This window comes from Brachyistius frenatus, unplaced genomic scaffold (assembly GCF_029030835.1).
Source record: "Brachyistius frenatus isolate BFR_SWC_R1_liver_20210118 unplaced genomic scaffold, ASM2903083v1 Contig_19, whole genome shotgun sequence".
Classification (NCBI taxonomy): Eukaryota; Metazoa; Chordata; class Actinopteri; family Embiotocidae; genus Brachyistius; species Brachyistius frenatus.
This window is the reverse complement of record NW_027210618.1, coordinates 5464731-5484679: the sequence shown is the minus strand read 5'-3', so window position 1 is coordinate 5484679 and position 19949 is coordinate 5464731. Positions and strand designations below refer to the sequence as shown.

The 19949-nt window shown below is 41.6% G+C and overlaps 2 protein-coding genes across 2 annotated transcripts in view; both read left to right on the top strand.

The window, feature by feature from the left end:
- The window catches only part of LOC138619163 (ethanolamine kinase 1), a 30952-nt gene extending 13937 nt beyond the window's left edge, over positions 1 to 17015 (top strand). Inside the window, exons 4-8 of the mRNA XM_069695450.1 lie at positions 3018 to 3166; positions 3599 to 3682; positions 5062 to 5222; positions 8271 to 8344; positions 16285 to 17015. Coding sequence (XP_069551551.1) covers positions 3018 to 3166; positions 3599 to 3682; positions 5062 to 5222; positions 8271 to 8344; positions 16285 to 16354 — 538 coding nt within the window. The 3' untranslated portion in view covers positions 16355 to 17015. The remainder of the gene's footprint in view (positions 1 to 3017; positions 3167 to 3598; positions 3683 to 5061; positions 5223 to 8270; positions 8345 to 16284) is intronic.
- The window catches only part of LOC138619177 (nuclear receptor-interacting protein 3-like), a 260883-nt gene that overhangs the window by 201177 nt on the left and 39757 nt on the right, over positions 1 to 19949 (top strand). The window lies entirely within an intron of this gene.

The window sequence follows — 19949 nt, the reverse complement described above, 5'->3', positions numbered from 1 at the left end:
ATTTCCAGGTTATTTAACTATTCCGTCATAAATCAAGCTGGAAGGTCTTCCACTACAAAACCCACACAGATTTTTATTTTTGAGATTTTCTGTGATTCAGGGACAATTTGTTTACAATTGAGCCTGAATGATTTTGCTTGCTCTGAGACAATATTTAAAAAAAAAAAAAATTACTGTTTTACAATAACCTCCTACAACATAATGACTTAAAACAACCTTAAATTACTTCCAAGGTGCTGAGAGTATCATTGCTCTTTTTTAATTTCATCAAGTCCATGGACACGTAACGTGTTCAAAATTCAGTCAACACAAAATTAGCCATACAAAGATACCCTGCCAATGAAATATAAGGCCACTGAGACTATTATTTTAGATTCACTGTTTCATGTCTCAAGCTCAAGTTCACCTCTATTTAATACCTTTTACACTTTGGTTTTACAAAGAGCATTCTTTTTAAAATGTCCCATTTTACACATGAAATACTAATAGAAAAGAGTACATATATAAGAAGATGTATAGAAGATATAACAGAACTTAGGATAACTACTGGGATGCACATCTAGAGGAGCAGACTGCACCACATATAGAAGCCCAATAGATGGTGCTATATTGTGAGGCATTTGTGTGAGTCTGGTGCTGTTCATACAGACACATACAGAGCAACTTAAAATGATCTGGAATTGATCAATATTTAGGATATAAATGGTAAGAGTGTGTGGAAGCTATAATACAATGATGGAACATCTACAGCTGAATTTGAAGTCTGGAATTGAAGAAATTGGATTTTAGATGTTCATTTTAATGTTAAAAGTATTTGCGGTGTATGTCTGAGCTAATTTACTGGTATCCTGAGAGTGCAACTGAGTGTGACATTACACAGAGGCAGAAACAGAGAAAACCAAGAACGAAATATAAAAATAAGGAAAATTAATTTAAACAAGCATCAGAGAAACTTTTGTACTTGAGAATGTATGAGTGCTGATATGAATGTGCTCTTCAGAGGAAATGGTAAAAGAAAGGCAGCGAGAGAGCAGGAAGAGGCTGCACCTGCAGAGGAGGTCTTATGCTCTCAAGCCACCCGCTGTGCAGAGAGAGAGAGAGAGGCACATAGACAGAAGGAAAAGGGAGAGGGGGTTTGATGGAGGGAGCGGGGTGGGGGTGGTGGAGGGCAAAAGAGACTGCTGCAGCTGCAAGGTTCGGAGAGAAAGTGTACTGTAGAAGTCAGAGATGGGAGAGAAAAAGAAAGAAAAGCAATGGAAAGCAAGAGTGCAACCTCTTCTCTTCCCAAAGGCCCCCTGCTACGTCTCCCGTTTGCACTCCCACAAATCACATAAAACTGCAAAAAGAAAAAAAGAACACATTTTTTTAGCATGGCTCGGGTGGTGTTTGAAATCATATGTAAATAAGGCACATTGATAATGAAGCGCCAGAGGAGGAAATTCCACTAATTACCTTACAGAGACTTGACAGGGAGCAGGAGGCGAATGTACTTGACGCACTGTTTTTCATGAAAAGGACAGAATAGAGAGGAAAATATCTGATGGCAAGACGACAGGTTTCCATTTAAAGTCAATGGAAGTCTTTCATTTCGCTTTTGACTCCGTGTAATCGTGGGTTCCTATCATAAAGTCAGTTTGTGAGGTTAAAGGAACGGATGGGTTGAAAAGGAATCAGGGTCATTCACCATTCAACGGCATGTTTTAATTCATATTAGAGAGGAGATAGATAAATTATGCATGTCAGAGGGGGTCGATTTTAAATAACGAAGATTTCACAGGCAAGTAGATGTGAATCGAGCACTCTATTCTCGGCCTATATCTCTTGAAAATGCAATTTGGAAGTAGAATTTACAGCATTCATACAATTTCAACTGAGAACCATTAAAGAGATGGGAATTTAAACACATCTTTACTAACTTGCTGTAAAGTACAAACATAATTATCCATATCTTAACGTTCTTTGATTCAAAGATTCTGTCCTCAAATGATTAATCCAAGCAGGAAGACAGACTGACTCAATGAACTGGAGGAAGATAATATACAAAACTGACATGAGTTGTTGAGAATGTGTAGGCGGAGATTGTATAAGGCAGCAGAATCTCTGTATCACAACTATAAACAAGGCTCCTCTCCTTTTGTTTTTATTGTGCGTTCCTCACAGGCCTCACTAAATTATGTCTCCAAGTGTGTATAATACCGGAGCATCTGTTTGTTCCCTTTTGAATAAATAGGTAGTGTTTAAATTACACTGTTTAAAGTACCTACTTGTCTCAGCAGTCGTCGTGACTAAAAAGGAAACACGAAAATTAATTAGGAGACGGATGCTTGCGCAGCATTTCTTCCAGGTGCATTTTGCACTGACGTCTAAGGACATTAGTGCCTCCTTTGATATATTGAGTAATCAACAGAGTGAAAACAAGGCATGTAACCTCTCAATGAGGTACGCGGAACTGCACCAATTTACAAACACGTTGTTCCAAGAAGAAAAAGTGTGGAGTTCATGACAACTTTGATCTTCTAAATCTGCATCCTCTCAGCAAATGCTCTTCCTCCCTTTGCCAATATTGTCACAAGAGTCTTGTTTTCCCTTCATTTATACAAGTGCAGATTTCCCCCCTTCTACAGCTACTCTATACCGATGCTGACTGGATGAAATACTATTTGTGTCAAAAGTTCAAAAAAATTCCATCAACCCATGAGGATTTCAGAGCTTCAATCCTCAAATCCAGACAAACTTTTTTTTAAAAGCCTGCGAAGGATTTACAGTAGACTGTACTGAAACATTTACTGTACATTGTACTGAAACATTTACTGTACATTGTACTGAAATACTTACTGTACAGTGAAGTGACTCTTGGGTTTTCGAACTCAAACCACCAATTTGCCCAAAAACCTTGTACAGCTGTGTATGGAACACACCCCTCATTCATGAAACATTCCTCAAAATGTGGGAATGAGAATATTTGCCCTTCCATTATAAAAATAGAAATGCAATTCTAGTGGTTTTCCCCCTTGCAGGCGTGCAGCTCTCAGAGAGGTGCCCAGCTTTGAGACTTTGTCGGTGGAAATGGAGTCTTTGAAGAGACACCTGTCACAGGTTGACTCGCCAACTGTCCTCTGCCACAATGACCTTCTGACAAAAAACATCATCTACAACCACAAAGAGGGTGAGAAAAACATGCTGGTTTTAAAACTGAAATGGGAATTATTTCATGTGGACATGTAACAGATTTACATCAAACAGCAATTAAACCAACTGAATCCAGTTGAAAATAAAAGGCCGCCTTACGCTACACTCACTTCTTTGTAGCTCTGTGACTGAAGAGTCTCATTCTGTTACTGAAGCTAATGTTGACATAGATGAATGTGTTTCTTTTCATTAGTTTAAAATAACGCAGCTCACGGTCCTCACATCTCCTCCCTTTATTTTTCACACAGAAACAAACCTGAGATTCCCACTTATTAAATATCTTACCTAATGTGTGATATTCTTTTCTGTACCTTCAATAAAGAAGAGGAGGGTTTTCAGTTGTACCTCCATAAGATGTGTTTGTCATGTTGTACTGGTAACCACTGTTGCTTTCCCTCTCCTCCATCAGGAATGGCGAAATTCATTGACTACGAGTACGCTGATTACAACTACCAGGCTTTCGATATTGGCAATCACTTCAATGAATTTGCTGGTAGGTGTAGTGATGAAAAGAGGTTCAAAATCTTTAAATCTCCAAATCTTTTGGACAGCCAGAACAAATAAGATTGCTTAATGTGGAATGCTTACATTCCACATTAAGCAGTATATTCAGTATGTGATGTGCATAATCATTGTCCACTATGAGACCCATCTCATATATCATTTCGTCTTTCTGCCATTATTGACGATGAAACAATGTTCTTATTGCAGTGCAGCCAGGACAAATTGCTTTATTCAATATGTATTCTGTTCGGTGATAAAAGTGGCTTTGGTAGACCAGCTGCATTACAGCAAAGCTTGACAGAGACAGTTTGAACATTTGTGGAACTAATCTCAGTGTAACAATTCTTCAGCTTGCAAGTTGGAATGTGCAAAATGTCCACAAGTCCAAATGATAGTTGAGTGAGGGTGTTACACAAATATAGTCCAACCTTAGAAAGTTGATCAAGATGTTAAATAATTACTAGAATTAGCCAAAACTCATACAGAAAATGTTTCCTGAGTCCAGCACAGAATGAAGGATGCTAACCCTGTTGATTTTGAAAAGTACATTGGAACTGCTTCTGTATACAAACAAAAAAAGGTGTGCATACCGTATATCTGTCATTGAACTTTAGTGCATTTTATCCTTCAGCTCAAATAAATAAGGATGGAACAGTAGGACAGTAAATTCAGGAGCAGGTTGGACCCAAACGCAAGACACATGGTTCAGAAGGGTAAAAGATGTATAAAGGCAACAAAAAAAAACCAGAGAATATAATATAATAAGAAAAACAACAAAAAGCAAACCGATCTGGGATTGATCTAAAAAGTAAAACCAACTGATTCAAATTATTAATATTGAATATAAATAAATTGATAAATTATGCTGTAGTATTGAAGATTAAGCTTCTCACCTACCCTAACCCTAACCCTAATTAGAATTAGCTCCAGCTGCTAACAAGTGATGGACACATTATTGAATCAATAAATATAATCTAAAAATATGTGATTCTCAAATGGGCCATTCCGCACAAGTATTTTTACTTTACTTACTTTGAAGTGGCCTACATGTTGATTCTGATGCTTTTTGTACTTTACAAATATAAATCCTACTTTGAAGTAGGATTTTAAATGAAGGACTTTTACATTTAACAAAGGATTTTTGCTACTTTTACTTGGTGTAAGGGTCTAAGTACTTCTTTCACCACTGTATGTGTTTGTAACAGCGTTCACTGATGGGGAGCAATCATTTGAAGAATTTAAGTGGAATTGACAGGTGTTGACTGAAGTGCTGTTATTCCACTTCACTCAGTGGCAAGACCTCAAAACTAACAGTTAGTATAGGCATTGTGTTGAATTTTATCGCTGACTGTGTGCGTTGTGTTCAAGGTGTGAACGATGTTAACTACAGCCTTTATCCGAGCTGGGAGCTGCAGAGGGACTGGCTGACAGCCTATCTGGAGAGTTACAAGCACAGCACAGGACGGGAGGTCACTGTTACAGAGGCAGAAGTTACGCAGCTCTATGTTCAAGTCTGCAAATTCTCACTCGTAAGTGTCTGCTCCCACTGACTTTGTTGAAATGTTGAAATATGTCATTATTTAGTGACTCAAATCTTTGGAAAGACTTTGGAAAGTGACAAATCTCTCAACGGTTATTTCCTTCTTTGAAGTTTTCAACTCGAAGGGACTTAAATATCTCAATATTATGAGATTAGCGTGTGCATTTCAACAATATCCATATGTGCAGACCTCTGAAATGGCAGGGTGGCAACACCTTACCGTCACATTTTAACAATTTACTTTTCCATCACCTCCCCACCAAAGAAAACCAAACCATCCACAGTTGACCCACCACTGTTCAAAGTTTGATGGACTCCATCTGAGTTGATTAGAAACTACCACAGGGAAAAATGAAAGATAGAAGCCAAAATTATTTTTCTTATGACCACAATTTTCATTCTTTGGTGGCTCAAGTTGTGCTGGGCTATCTGTCTTAAAGTGCTTTCATAGCTCAACACAATATGCAGAATTGTCCAACCAATTTTGGGGTTGGTGTGAATGTCTCTTGAAATAGCCCAGAAATGATGAGGAAGCATATTACTTTTAAAATAACTTGTGCCTTGGCCAAAAAACTGAGAGGAGTGGAAGGAGGTGGGGAGGGGGGATATGGCCTGGAATGGAGTGAGAGAAGCGATAACATCATGTTGATTGAAATCAGATTTTTTTTTGTGACAAACCGAGGAGGACTCTTGACTTGAGGGAAGTGGGGGAAATTGATCACTGACGCTTAACAAGCCAAGTTTCCAGCTCGACTCATTTTGACAAGCCGTGTGTCAAAATGAAGGATACTGAGCCTGTTAACTGAGAAAATCGCTTTTCCAAATTTTAAAGAAACTTCTCTGCTTCAAGATTTTTTACAAATAGCTGCAATGTTCCCCTTTAAATATAATGTTTTAATTAAAGGACTTTAATCTTTAGTGTGTTTTATTATCCGTTATCTGTCACTTGTGGTGACCCGGAGACAAAAGAAAGGAAATATCCAAGGTTTTTTGTTGTTTCTCTTCTCTGCTAATGGCATAAAATATCACGATGAGCTCAAATAATTAAATATTCAAATTCTGTCAATCGACAGAAAATGTAGTCGATAATTGATTAATTGTTTCGGCAAATTCGCAAATTTCTTTCTGAGAAAATAAGCCATTTCTGAGCTAAACTGTGTTGACTGTTTTGGACTATTTAGACTATTTGCTGACATTTCATAGATCAAAATGTTAATCAAGAATGTTATTGTCATTGTTAGTTGCAAGCCGATTCTCTTTGAACATAAGTGGCACAATGAAAGTTGTGTCCACACACTTCTGACCATTCATTTGCACCACAGACAGATTGGAAAATTGGTTCCCATCACATCTGATATAACCAGAAGATATAGCTGTAACAGGCTTTGAAAAATTTCCAATAATTAATTTCACTCTGCTTGTTCTCCCTGGTAATGTTTTTGTGTGCGTTTTATCAATTTGTAACACTTAACAATAGCTTTATAATAATCAAAATACATTGAATTCACATTGTAGTGAAGTGTCAGTAGTTAACAATACAGATGAATAGTGAAAATGTAGGAACCAAGGAAATCAGCTTGCACCAAAGGAAGCTGTGTGCCATCGACAAAGCCTGGCCAATTGCCAAAGCTCTGCGGTGTGAAGTTTCCTCTCTCAAATCCTAATCCCTGGCACACTGTGCCAAGACACAGTGGGGTCTTTACGACTCGTCCTCTACTACGCAGGGATCCCCCGTGATGTCGAAGCTAAAGCATGCGGCTCTGTGATGTCACTCACCCCTCACGTCTTTGTATCCGTTTTTCTCAATGGCCCCCTGTCACAGACACTCTCTGCTTAGTGTTAGATTAATGTTCTCTTAATAGAGACCAGTTATTAATCATAATGGAAACACGCTCAATCTCTCTTACCAACTAAGGACAGAGATTAGAGATGAAAATCTGCCAGGGAGGGGAGTAAAGCCAAAGGAAAACCGCACATTACTCTTCAAGTATTTCATTCCACCCTTTATTTGATTATCAAATAAAAATGTGATTATATCACTGGGCCACAGAACAGAGGCCCGTCTGGATCTTATTAGGACTTGCTATTAGTGGCCTTACCATGAAGATTTACAATAAGGGTGGAGAACAACAGAAATTTATGGAGGCATGGAAGTCCGCAAGCCTAAGTGAGCAAAGCCATTAAGGAGGGATTCATTCAATATAGAGGTTTGTCATTCTGACTTAGCAGCGTGCAACTGGCTTGCAGCAGCAGTTATGGAAGCTGTTACAACACAACAACTGGAGGTCACTGTTTTTACAATTCTGCACCCTGGCATAGGAATATATAGCAAAACATAAAAACACAGCACCTATGATTCTGCACTGCAAATTTCCATCGCAAACATGAGCATTTTTACACTTTTAAACCTCTCCAGTCCCTGGGGAGTATCACTTACTGGCTGCGTGTAATTAATAGGCCTGTCATTCAGTTAGATGCCTCCGATTCAGAGTCTCTGTCAGTATGCATAAAGTGTTCTTGAGCAAGACACTGACATCTGACCCCGCTGTGGCCTCCCTGCAGAACGGCGGGGGCAAGAAGTGTGCTTTAGAAACTTAATTGGATCAAAAGGGTATATGAGAATTTCACTGTGTTGACGCATTCGCTCTAAAGACAACATCAAGTATTGTATGCAAGCGCATCATATTTTGTGCATTTAAAAATATCAGATCAGATAACATAAATGCAGAATAAAATACCGTCCACTAAACAGAAGGCAGGTATTATTCATTTCTTTTTTTTTTTTTTTGCTTTAATTTCCCTCTGTTCTTGCAGCCTCTGGCTTCTCTTCTTTTATGGTGCGAAACTCAACATGTAGAAGCATGTTACTTCACTTTGGTAACCCAGTGCTACAAACTTTAAGTCAACCCTTGTTTGTATAATATTCTGCACTATAGAGTTTTAATTAAATGTTTTTCTTTGTAAAGATGCTTTTCAAGTTTGTATTTTTCATTTTCATTTGGTAATACAGTGCCTTTTTTTTTCTCTGCTCCACCAGGCATCCAACTTCTTCTGGGGTCTTTGGGCCATCCTGCAATCACGCTTCTCCTCCATTGACTTTGACTTCCAAAGGTTTGTACTCCTAAAAAAAAGGCATCTCAAAAGTCTCACATTTAAGTATAACTTTGCATTAACATTGTTAAAGTTTATGTAAAGATGTTTCGTTCGTGAATTTTTTTTGGAAATTTCCGCTATTCAATCTGATGTCTTACTGACATTAGGTATCACCTTAACATTAACACCACCTCAATAACTGTTCAATGGAGAAACACATGAAACCACAAAGAGAATTATGATTTCAGGGCAGTTTCTTGGGACGAGCTTAATTACAGCACTTAACATCATCATCCATCACTTAAATACTCGCAAATGAAAAATACATCCTGCCTATTGAATTTAGGCACTCTGTATTTTAGTGCAACGTTTAAACAAACAGGATTTTCATTTGGACAGCATGACAAAGAATATGTTGGCAAAGAAATTGCAGTAAAGGATAGGGAACAAACTTGAGCTAAGACCGTGGAAATATATTATTTTTTTGGCTGGTGTTTTAAGACTGTGTATCTATGATCTGGTATAAAGCAGGCAGGACAAGCACACTTCTTCCACCCTTCTTGTCACTTCTAAACACAGACAAAATATTTACACATGAAATCCTCTGCTTTCCTTCAGTATTAAACCACACATCATGATAAGATGAAAACCTCTGCTTTCACAACAACTTTCAAAGGAAATCAAAACGTATTTCTTTTACTTTTCGATAAATAACGGTCCACATAAGGACTAGTTATCTTAAACAAGCTCAACAGACATGCCTCGCAACCAGAAAGTAAAGTTCAGGAGGGCAAAATGTTTCCCTCCACCCCCACTTTTTCTTCCTTTCTCCCTTCTCTGCGTGCTCCACACCCGCAGCAGTTGTGATCGTGATCCTAATCACTATTGACATACAGCACCCTCCCCTCTGTGTGGCTTTCTCTGCCCGCTTGCTAGATCAGCGACAGGGCCTCCACCTCATTTCGATCTGGACCTCGGAGGAAATGTGATCCAGAGGGGTGCAGAGGCACAGAGGCACTATTGTTCCAGTGCCGTCGCTCCTGCCTTACATATACGTCTCTCATCCCTGGCTGGGCCACATGCGCCTGCTAGAAGTCTGCTCCTTTAAGCCGCCAGCTGAGGTTGTCCTAAAGTGCGTGGTGAGGGTTAGGTTACCTTTCTTTAACTGGAGGGTTAAACTGAACTGAGCTTTAAGAGCAACAGTTACTATGGAGAACTAAGTCTAAAGTTTGAAAGTGGCATTACGCTGCAGGCCTCTGCTGCCCTACCCCAATTGACACATGCACACACACGCATCAACGTATGTGTATAAATTTCCTCTTTTAGGATATCCATTCCGTACTGAAAAAGGCAATATGGATAAGAACAGTCAAGTCAGTTCTCGCCTTCATGTTTTCTTTTAAATACACTTAAAGTGGGTGTTTACCACAGCAAATAATCTTATGAGACTGTCCTTGTCTTTTGTTTAAATTGCATAAAGCAACCTATAGTTACATTTAATAGCAAAATTGTAAGTATGTATCATATTGGATGGATAAACGCTAGGTCACACCAGCATTTACAATGGCTAACAGTTAGAAAGCTTGTTTAGTTTTGAGAGACTTTTTCATTTTTCATTTTTTTTCATTTTTCATTTACACTGAATGATTTGATGATCATGAATGGCATAGAACTGCAGTACACAGAAAGCAGAATAAAGCCTTGGGAGATTTTGTGATTGAGTGCTAGCATCTCAACGCTCACTAGCCTGTTATCAGTTAAGTTGTGGCTCACAGGCTGCAAGTTCACCAACAAGTCCTGAGATTAGTAGGGTCTCTGCACCAGGGTATACGTGTACAAAGCATTCAAAGAAAATAATAATATATCCCCCCCCTCAGTGTCGTAAAGAAACGCGCAGTGCCCAGTCGGTCCAGGAGTTCGTTGACCCGGGGCATTGGGTACGCATCAAATCGTGACACATCATTCACCCTGCAATAGTCCACACAGAACCGAATAGATCCATCCTTCTTGACAACAAGAACAATGGGGCTACACCAGGCACGGTTGGACTCTTCTATTACTCCCATCTCCAGCATAGCAGCCAATTCCCTCTGAACAATTTTTCTCTTGTGTTCAGGTAGCCTGTAGGGTCACGACCGCACCATCACACCCGGAGACGTCTCAATATTGTGCACTATGAGGTTCGTGCGTCCTGGCAGGAGGGAGAACACATCAGAAAACTGCTTCTGCAACTGGGCAACGTCTGTTCTCTGGGTCCCGGAGAGATGGGCGTCATAAGGGAGCGAGGCAGGATTGGTGGACTTTGGAACCTCTGGTCCCAGCTCCTCTCTCTCAGATACCACGGACACCAGAGAAACAGGCTCCGCCTCTCTCCATGCTTTTAAAAGGTTGAGGTGGTAGAGCTGTGTAGCTCCGCCCCTGTCAGAACGCACCATCTCATGTAATGACTGACATCCCCTACTCGCCGTGTGACCACAAAGGGCCCTTGCCACTTGGCGAGGAGTTTCGAGTTGGAAGAAGGAAGCAATACAAGTACCTTTTCTCCCGGTGTGAATTGGCTCAGCTTGGTGTTGTACAGCCATTGTTGACATTCCTGGGCCTGGAGCAAATTCTCACGTGACAGCCTTCCCAGTGTGTGTAGTTTTGCTCGCAGGTCCAGGACGTATTGAATTTCGTTTTTCCCGGGGCTCGAACCGTCCTCCCAGCTTTCTCTAAGCAGGTCGTGGCTCTAAGCAGTTCAAAGTGAGAAAATCCCATGGAGGCCTGGGGGACCTCCCGCACTGCAAACAACAGAGCATCAAGCCATTTATCCCAATTACGTTCATCTTCGTGGATAAATTTACAGATCATGGACTTTAAGGTCTTATTCAGATGCTCGACCACACCGTCGGTCTGTGGGTGGTTTACACTGGTCTGAATAAACTTAATGATCAGTAATCCGTAAAGTTCTTTCAGTGTTCATGACATGAACGAGGTGACCTGGTCAGTCAGAAACTCTTTCGGGATTCCGACTCAGAAGATGACTTGAAACAGAGCCTGCGCAACACTCTTTGCAGAAATGCTGCGCAACGGCACTGCCTCGGGATATCGTGTTGCGTAGTCCACCAGAACTAACACAAAGCGATATCCGCATGCACTCCGGTGAAATGGCCCGATGAGGTGCATTGCAATCCGCTCAAATGGGACCTCCATTAAAGGTAGAGGGCGCAAAGGCGCCCTCGGAATGGCCGGCTGGTTTACCAATTGACACCAACGGGCACACCAACGGCGCACATCCCCCCGGATCCCCAGCCAATAAAATCGGGTCATTATCCGGTGCAGTGTTTTTTCATATCCCATGTAGCCAGCCATAGGGTTATAGTGAGCCGCCTGGAAAATCATTTCCCGGCAGCTTTTCGGCACCAGCAACTGGGCATTTTCCTGTCCTGTCTGAGTGTCACGACTCACTCTATACAGCCTGTCCCTAATCAATGAAAAGTGTGGATATGACTGTGCTGCGTCCGGGCGCACCAATTGACCATCAATTCTTATCACTTGGTCAAAGGCAAAACGTAGAGTGTCATCACGAGACTGCTCAAGTGGAAAATCCTCCATGGTGTGCAATTCGGGAATCCAGCGGGGAGACTCCACCGGTTCCCCCGCCCCGTCTGCAGTGTCGGACAACCTCGCTTCACTGCTGAGAACAGCACACATATCGCATGACCCTGTCTGCCGTGAACGCACCCACGCCACCGTTTTGGCTGGGAGACCCTCCAGGAACTGTTCGACTGCCACCTTCTCCAGCAAGTGTTGCTCCCCCACAGAGCTCCCCGGTCGCAACCATCTGGCTGCGGCATCCCTCAGCCACTGGGCATGCGTGAAGGGCCGGTCCTTTGGCTCCAGCCTGGCCTCGCGGAACCTCCGTCGGTGCTCCTCCGGTGAAAGGCCTTGCCGGTCCAGGACGGCTTTCCTCACGGCCGCAAGGCTGTTCCGGGCAGCCAGTGGAAGCCCCGGGGCCGCTGTTTGTGCCTCCCCCGACAGGAGAGGCAACAGTTGGTTGTTCTGTCAGAGAGGATTGGTGGAGCCAACACAACAAGCTCACTTTATAAATCACTTGTATGTGAAGTTGTTGGGTTCTGCGAAGAAGAAGAAGCGGCATATTGTCTTCGGTCTCTGCTAGCATTGCAAGTAAACAGTTACTGTAGCCGAATAAATAAATAAAAGCTCAATACATACAGACAATTAAAATTCAAAGACAAGTACAAATCCGAAGAAAGACAATCGTCACATTGGAGACCCTGTTTGGAAGTCTGGCAAGTGGTGTCCAATAGCTGCAATTATCACTTGTCCCCATAGATGCAGCCAAGGAGAATAAAAAAGATTGAGAATGGTGCGATGAAACCACACAGTAAATTTGCCATAAAACCAAAAGGATGAAAAGCTGTTGAAAAGCTGCAGAGTCAGGTAATAATTATTAGCGAGTTAATCACAAAAAAAGGCCCTTTCAAATTAAACATTCTCTTTTGATTTCATGTAAGAAATAATGTGTTTTAACCATAATTTTCTTGACATTACCACCTTTTCCTCAGCGAACCAAATTGTTTTATTTCCCTTAACTTAAGAAAAAACACTCAATGCACTGCTTGTAATAAACTAGTTCTTTTGAGGAAAGAGATAAGAAGTGATAGTTAAAGCCAGAGTGTGTGTGTGAGTTTCCGCCCACTTTTATTCCCTAGAGCCAAATCACAGCTAGCTTCCCGACGAGTGACAGGCGTCGCCGAGGCCTTGTGCTTTAACCAAGGCCAGATGTAGATGTGACAATAGGGAGCCACAAGCGGAATGCAAACTCGCCCGCCTTCTATAGTCCATATTTACTTTCCTTATATGATTTTATTCATGTGTTGAAAGTGTCTGCAAGTCAGCGGTTTAGATTTGTGGACGTGTTGGCAAGGCGAACTGCTATTTGACAAAGACATTATTATGAGGAAATGAACGAGGAGGAGGAGGCCCACTGTTTGGAATAGCCTGTCTGCAAAATTTAGGGAATTGTGCACAAAAGCACATTGTGAAATGGAATACCTGCATTGGCGGGAGTTCATTTTCCCTACTTCTGCTAAATAGGAAAACGTCTCAGTTTCATCTCTGATGATGATAAACGTTAAGCACGCTAGTTTAAGGTGTCGGCCTTAATAAAAAAAGGGGTGAATGGGATCGTCTGTGAAGCTTGCTGTTCTTTTAAATGAGTATACTCAGATATAATTCTATGAAGGGTGTGGGTGTGATGGATAATTAGGTTAACAGAACAAAATAACTAGTGATTTTTCAGTTTTCTTTTTTGCATAAACTGACAGTGAAACTGTTTTCAGAATTTATTCTAACAAACTGAATCTACATTCATTGAGATATATCAAGTGGTTTTGAAATAGCAGCCATCTAAATGTGACAAAACCTTATTTTACACAAGCTACTTGATCCAAATCCAGAAGGTCCTGTTTAAAAAGGTTACATTTGAGCTCGACAGGGGGAATACGTCACCTGATGTTACACAATTAGACAGAGAAAAGACGCCTCACTTCTGTTGGATTTATTGGCACTATAAAAACCCTCTCGATGGTGTAGCAGAGTGGTGTTTCTTTACTCACAAATGATCTTTAGTTGCGCATGACACAAACACAACCCCAACAACAGCAAAGCTAATTTTAAATGTAATTTTAACTGTTAAAAGCCTCAGTCTGGATCGAAACAAGACACTGTTGCCTGGAATGTTTTATGAACTGCTCTTTGCTAATAATAAATTGGAAAAGCGATACCATTTTTTTAAATTATAGATTAATTAGCAGGTGAGTATTTTGTCAATTTGAGGGTCTGAACTGAAATAATTTTTGGCATTTACACATTTAAATCTTCACTGAAATACGCAGTGGAATCATTCCAGTGAGGCCGGTTATTGTGAAAGAGAGTAATGCTGCTACACTTGGAGGCAAAGGTGGACACAGTGCAGAAAAGAAAGATATTGATTTGGATTTATTTCAGCTGATAAAGGTTACTTAAAAATGGCTAGATTTACCATAGTACTGATCTTTTGGAATGGATTGAAATACCTCTAATCTCAACTGTAGCATACATTTTAAACGTGGTTCTACAAATGCTCGGCCTATCTTTTCAGTAAAAGTCAACAGAAACTGATTGTGAAGGATCTTTATTTGCAACTGAACAACTAGGAGAAAATATTTTACTTGATGAAAAGCATGTTTTTGTTTTTGTCCAGTCAGGATGAAAGAGGGTTCACTCCGCTTTCTGAGTCATCCACTGTAGACAACTTACTTGAAATTTTGTTTGTCCAGAGAAAACACCTGTCGAGCCTCCCCATACCTCAACAAGTGAAGTGAAAATTACCTGCTGGCCATTGCCAGGATAACACCAAGGATTTCAATTACCATGAAATTATCAATGTTAACTATTTTCCAGTGGCAAGTTACAGATACTGTTCCACCTATTTCTATCAACAAATAGGTGTTTATTTTATATCTAAAAGTCACCCTTCACTGAGCCCAAAACTACAAGAAAGAAAGAATTGCAAGAAAAGCAGACAGCAAAAGCTTGACTCTAAAACAATCATTAGAGTGTGTTTTTACCCAGAGATGCAGGGAGGGATCAGAGTGGAATACAAGTAACTAAAAGGCATGTGTCTGAATTATCTTTTTGTCTCACTCGGCAATAAGAGAGAGAAAACTGATTCGGCATTGAGGAGTTCAGTGAAAGCACTGATTAAAGGACAAACTCCTCTCTGTGCCTCCATTTTCTGTGCTTTTGAAACTTCACTTAATTTGAAAGAGTATAGTATAATGGCCAAGGGCAACAGTGTACTCAGACATCAGATTTATTAAGCTGTTCAATAATATGGGTTGAAAAAAAAACACAAAACCACTTTTCTCGCAGTTAAGTTCTGAAATGCACTGAAGCTTTGGCATAGCTTTCAGACACATGGCTTCACTGAATAGAGGCTTGGTGTTCTATTGTTATGCAAGTTTTGCAAACAAAAACACAGTGCCCACCTTGAGCTATGAGCAGGACCTATAGTGAACACCTTACAAACACATTATCATATATTAACTTCCAACCGAGGAATAGCCATCTTTAATCATTTTATAGCACTTTTTACCTTACATCTTTTATATTAAGCAGGCTGAGACCTGATCTTAAACGAGAGTCTTAGAAATGTCATTACAAGTATGTTCCACCTAAGTGAATGGTCTGAAAGTGGCTATTATTTTGAATGCCAGATATGGACTGCAACAAATGTTAAATACAAACTAAATATTTCATTAATATCATTATTAGTATTACATATTTTACACGTCTATTGACGGCAAAACCGTAGCACTGTCACTTCACATTAAGAAGTTTCAGGGTTTGAACCTTTGCTGGGGCCTTTCTGTGAGGAGTTTGCTTGTTCTTCCTGTTTCTGCATGGGTTTTCTCCTGGTGCTCAGGCTTCTTCACAGTCCAAAGATATACAAGTTAAGTTAATTGTCGGTCTTAGTTGGTCATAGTTGTGATGCTGTACAGGATACAGACTTTGTGGCTTTATAAAGTCGATTTAGATTTTTGTTGTTTTTGTTTTTTGTGAAACACTAATGAACCTGTATTTGTTCAAAAGAAACTTTACAACCAAGATTGAAAACATTACTTTTAAGTCATTGTTTAGAGGCCTGAACACTTTTAATCTATTTTTGACACAATATATGATGACAACAGTACATGCCACCCCAAGACAGTGTGAATTTGATTGTAATAACATATTCTTAAATGTATTTTGTGGAAAAGTTGATTTATGTATTTGTTATCTATTTAAAACCCTGAGGAAAGAGACAAGGGAAGTTAGATGGGAAGACCATGTGTCCAGAACAAGTGAAATGTTGTTTGTGGATTGTATATAGAGCTTTGTGTTCTATGATTTCTTGTTTTTTCTCCTCCCAGATATGCCGTGGCACGACTCAACTACTATTTTGAGAAGAAAGAAGAATATTTTGGGTTGACAATGAGCTAATTACCTGCTCTATGTTTGTAGAAGATTTTTGGGTGATTGGGTGATTTGGGTATTGTCACATCGGATAAGACTATGTAATCTGTTATGGAAATGGAAAGGCATAGAATAAGCTTAGTGCTTCTTATTGTTTGTTGTTTCATGCTGTAGTGTGAGTTAATATGTTTTGCTATCACGGTGATTTTTAAAATATTTGTTTTACCACAGTCAGTAGGCCGATAAGCTTATTTGGCAAATTGAGATGACGCTCATGCCAGAAACGCATTAATTGTTCCCACATTCAGCCGACTTGCATAAAGCCACAAAAACTGAGCTTGATCATAAAAACCATAAGAGGGTTATTTGCAGGCTTTCTCAGTCTGTAACCACAGTTCTGATGGAAAACAAATTTTCATTACAATTCATTTACTATACAAAATAGAGCATTGTTTTAAATCTTTCTCTTTCCTACTGTAGGAACATGTTGTAAAGTTATGTTTGTATTTGCTTTATAGGGTGGTCACTCTTCTCAAATTGCAAATTTTGTTGAATTATTTTAAGCTTGTGGATGTTATTTGGGTGCTCAGATTGGTGGAGCCATATGTAAAGTATGCTCTAATTTTAGTAGCTAGTAAAATGCACATAAAACTGCCAATTAAACATATTGTATAACATGTCTTTGTGCACTGACTGAAAGTGCTGGTAAAACACTTGTTGATTGCAACTTAAAACACAATTGGAGCTTATCGAACTAATAATGTGAAAGTTGGGGGTACATGTGTGTGACAGGCATCCTGCTATCACTGTGGGTTCTATCAGCACGAACGGCAACAACCAGTTCCGGTACAGTTCTCGAGGTGTTTATTTCACTAACAAACAATACATCAACAACTGTGCGCTCTCCTGCCGAGCATCCGAGCACATGCCACACGTCTGTTCCGCAGCCACCCTGCTGCTCAGTGTCCCTAGGAGTGACCCGTCTGGTGTCCTGCTTGTGGCTTTTATGGGCCAAGAGAGACAATCAGTAATTGAAAGCAGCTGGGCTAATTAAGCCTCTTTATAGCACTGTTCCATGAGCCACTCCCCCAATCAGTCCCTCCTGCAGCTGAGCCAAACCATCCCCCGCCACCACATACCACCACCGCCCGATTTAGGCAGGGTAACCATCCGGCCTAACCTACTCCCCCTCCCCCCGAGAGCGGGAGAGGAACTCGGCCACGGTCATCTGCGCCCCCAGCCTATGGACCACTTTGAAATGAAAAGGCTCTAAAGCCAGATACCACAGAGTGATCCGGGCGTTGGTATCTTTCATGCGGTAGAGCCATTGGAGTGGAGTATGGTCCAAACAGAGGGTGAATGGGCGTCCCAGGAGGTAGTAACGCAGGGAGTCGACCGCCCACCGGATGGCCAGCCACTCCTTCTCCACCGTGCTGTACCCGGCCTCCCTCTCTGATAGCTTTTGGCTGATGTACAGAACGGGGCAGTCAACCCCCTGCACCTGCTGGGACAAAATGACCCCCAGCCCCCTGTTCAATGCGTCAATCTGCAGGGAAAAGGGAAGAGAGAAGTTAGTTGTATGAAGGAGTGGTTCCCCACTGAGAGCCTGTTTCACCCTCGCAAACGCCAACTGGCACTTCTCCGTCCATTGGACCGGATCTGAGGCACCTTTTCGGGTCAGTTTGGTCAAGGGACTGGTCAGATCGCCAAAGCTCAGGATGAACCATCTGTCGAACCGCCAGCCCCAAAAAACGCCTCACCTCTTTAGTTTTGGGCCATGGGCAGGCTACGATAGCAGCAGTCTTGTCCACCTGAGGGCGCACATGCCCGCCGCGCAAGTGGTACTGCAGATATCGTATCTCCCTCCGTCCAACTGCACACTTCCCTGGGTTGGCGGTGAGCCCAGCTTGCCTCGGCGGTGAGCCCAGCCTGCCTCAGGGACTCCGGCACCTCTGCCCAGGTGGTGCTGTCGATGATGACATAATCCAGGTAGGCAGCAGCATATGCCACATGTGGACGCAGTACCCGGTCAATGAGGCTTTGGAAAGTGGCTGGGGCACCAAACAACCCAAGTGAAGTGTGGTAAATTGGTATAATCCAAACAGTGGAGAAGGACTTTTTTTTCCTTGGACTCTGGCGACAGAGGAATCTCTGGTTGAATCCAGCGTCATAAAGAAATATGCAGTGCCCAGTCGGTCCAGGAGTTCAGGAGTTCTCCAGCATAGCAGCCAATTCTCTCTGAACAAATTCGTGCATCCTGGCTTGGGGGAGAACACACAGCTCCTCCCTCGGATATCGCGGACACCAGAAAAACAGACTCCACCTCTCTCCATGCTTTTAAGAGGTTGAGGTGGTAGATCTGCATAGCTACGCCCCTGTGAGAACACACCACCTCATAGTCGATGTCCCCCCCGTGTGACCACAAAGGGTCCTTGCCACTTGGCGAGGAGTTTTTTGCTGGAAGAAGTAAGCAATACAAGTACTTTTTCTCCCGGTGTGAATTGCCTCAGCTTGGCCCCTCTGTTGTACAGCCGTTGTTGACGTTCCTGGACCTCGAGCAAATTCTCAAATGACATCCGTCCCAGTGTGTGGAGTTTTGCTCGCAGTTCCAGGACTTATTGTATTTCACTTTTACCATGGTTTGGACCGTCCTCCCAGTTTTCTTTAAGCAGGTTGAGCACCCCCCGTGGTTTCCTGCCAAACAGCAGCTCAATGGGAGAAAATCCCGTGGAGGCCTGGCAGACCTCCCGCACATATATAAAAATATAGAAATAAAATAGAACTTGGTTGAACACAGCTGCGGGTCATTTTGACCCAAGGACAACACACAGTACTACAGTACTACCCATCCATCCATTATCTATATCCACTTTATCCTGAACAGGTTCATGGTGGGGGGGGGGGGGGGGGGGGCTGGAGCCTATCCCAGCTCACATTGGGTGAAGGCAGGTGTGTAACCTGCTCCAGTCCATCACAGGCCCAACACATAGAGACAGACGGAAACAAAGACCATTGACGCTGTCATTCACACCTAAGGGCAATTTGTAGAACCACCAATTAACCTGGGACGCAATGCTTTGGATGGTGGGAGGAAGCCGGAGAACCCGGAGAGAACCCACACAGGGAGAACATGCAAACTCTGTACAGAAAGGCCCAGGCCCAGATTTGAACCCAGAACCTTTTTGCTGTGAGGCGACAATGCTAACCACTGCACCACTGTGCCGCCACCCTACAGTACTATTCAGATTAATATTAATAATATATCTAACCACACCTCTTTTAAGTTCAAGATGCTTGAAAACACACAATACACTACAACATGCATATGTATGGGAGTTGAAACAGGTAGGTGTTACAGCTTTAAAATTCACACATAATGTAAATCATGTCCTATCGGTGAAGATGCACACCATCAGCTGGATGATGACTAAACAATGCTGTACAGTAAATATCAATTGACTTATGCTGCAGCTAAATGCTTCATCTGTCACTAGAATGCAATTAGTAATGATCAAGTCATTCAACTTTTAAATAAGATCGCTGTTAAGGAAGCATGTTTTGATTTATTGTAGAAGACACCAGAGTCTGTGTGTCCCTGAAGTGGCTCTATTGTCTGTATCTA